Source organism: Morone saxatilis, unplaced genomic scaffold (assembly GCF_004916995.1).
Source record: "Morone saxatilis isolate NCDOM2014 unplaced genomic scaffold, NCSU_SB_2.0 Contig5, whole genome shotgun sequence".
In the NCBI taxonomy this organism is placed as follows: Eukaryota; Metazoa; Chordata; class Actinopteri; family Moronidae; genus Morone; species Morone saxatilis.
This window is the reverse complement of record NW_023340095.1, coordinates 1,806,661-1,807,998: the sequence shown is the minus strand read 5'-3', so window position 1 is coordinate 1,807,998 and position 1,338 is coordinate 1,806,661. Positions and strand designations below refer to the sequence as shown.

General features: G+C 43.9%; 1 protein-coding gene across 1 annotated transcript in view; it reads left to right on the top strand.

The window, feature by feature from the left end:
- The window catches only part of si:dkey-3d4.3 (leucine-zipper-like transcriptional regulator 1 homolog), a 13,064-nt gene that overhangs the window by 9,186 nt on the left and 2,540 nt on the right, over positions 1-1,338 (top strand). The window contains exons 6-7 of the mRNA XM_035677246.1: positions 21-141; positions 279-468. Coding sequence (XP_035533139.1) covers positions 21-141; positions 279-468 — 311 coding nt within the window. The remainder of the gene's footprint in view (positions 1-20; positions 142-278; positions 469-1,338) is intronic.

Genomic DNA, 1,338 nt, shown 5'->3' with positions numbered 1-1,338 from the left:
GTGTGTGTGTGTGTGTGTAGACCCAAATGCCCACCAACAGAAAGGGCCACAGTGCTGTGGTGGTTGGCTCTGCCATGCTGCTGTACGGAGGCTTCATAGACATGAAAGGATCCTCGCAGGACTTTTGGAGTTTGGATTTTGGTGAGTTACTTTTATTCCCATGTTCTGTGCTATTATATATATTCTTCTTCTTTACGCTGTATTATGCATTTTATCAGCCATTTCTGTGGAGAACACCCCACAGCTCCAGTATGTGTATTCATTGTGTTCCATGACAGATACCATGGCTTGGTCCCTGCTGAATGATTCTCAGCAGGGCTCATTAGGCCCAGGCCCCAGACACAGTCACTCAGCCATCGCCTACCAGAGCTGCATGTACCTGTTCGGGGGCCTGAAAGGCTTGCGGGAGCAGAGAGACTTCTGGAGGTGGAATTCCTCCACCAACATGTGGAGTTCCCTCAGAAACAAGTGAGTAGTGAGTCAGCTTGTCCTTTGGGGTGTTGTCTCGTGCCCACAGCTAAATAACACAACATGCTGTTTCTCTTACTCTGGTTAGATGATGGTTCTTTGAGAATGTCTACTTCAGGATCTCAAACAGACCACAGTGCTCATCTTACACATCTAAACTTTTGAGTCCTTTCTATCTGGATGGTTAACGTTAAGTTATTTCCAATCTGTGTTATAGAGCAAATACCATTAGGACTTCTACAACGAGACAGAGGAACCGGATCTTTTAACAGATTGTCTGTCTCATGTGCTACTGTCAGCATATTGTAAAAGTTTGAGCAAACATAACAAAACAATAATTGTATAAAAATGACCGACTGCAGCTTTAATTGCCATTAAATTGTCTCTACATGTCCGGGTCAGAATCAGCTGTCCACGCAGCGAACGTCACAAGCAGTTTGTCAAAGCGCTTCATTGGGCCATGACCACATCTAACTGGTGGCAAACGAACTTGATCCTGTCTGGATAATACGGAGAATACACCTGCTGACAGCCAGGGATCAGTTTTCAACTGGCTGTGCTGCACAGACACAGAGTGACCGTCAGCGACTAACAAAGCCCTTGCAGGATAGCTGGAGTGCTACCAGACTGGTGTGAGCTTAAACTAGTATTCTTATTATAATTAGATTGGGCCTCAGTATCAGAATATACCTTACAGTAAGGGATAGTTCAGGTGTATTGTTGTCATATGGGTTACCATAATCAATAGAAATGACTTTGGTGTAGAAAATATCGTGTCCATCCAATCCTGAGAAGGAACCCACATTTTCCCATTAAGTCACAACCCACTTTCATAGAATTCAAACCAAGCAAATGTATTTTTAAAAAGGC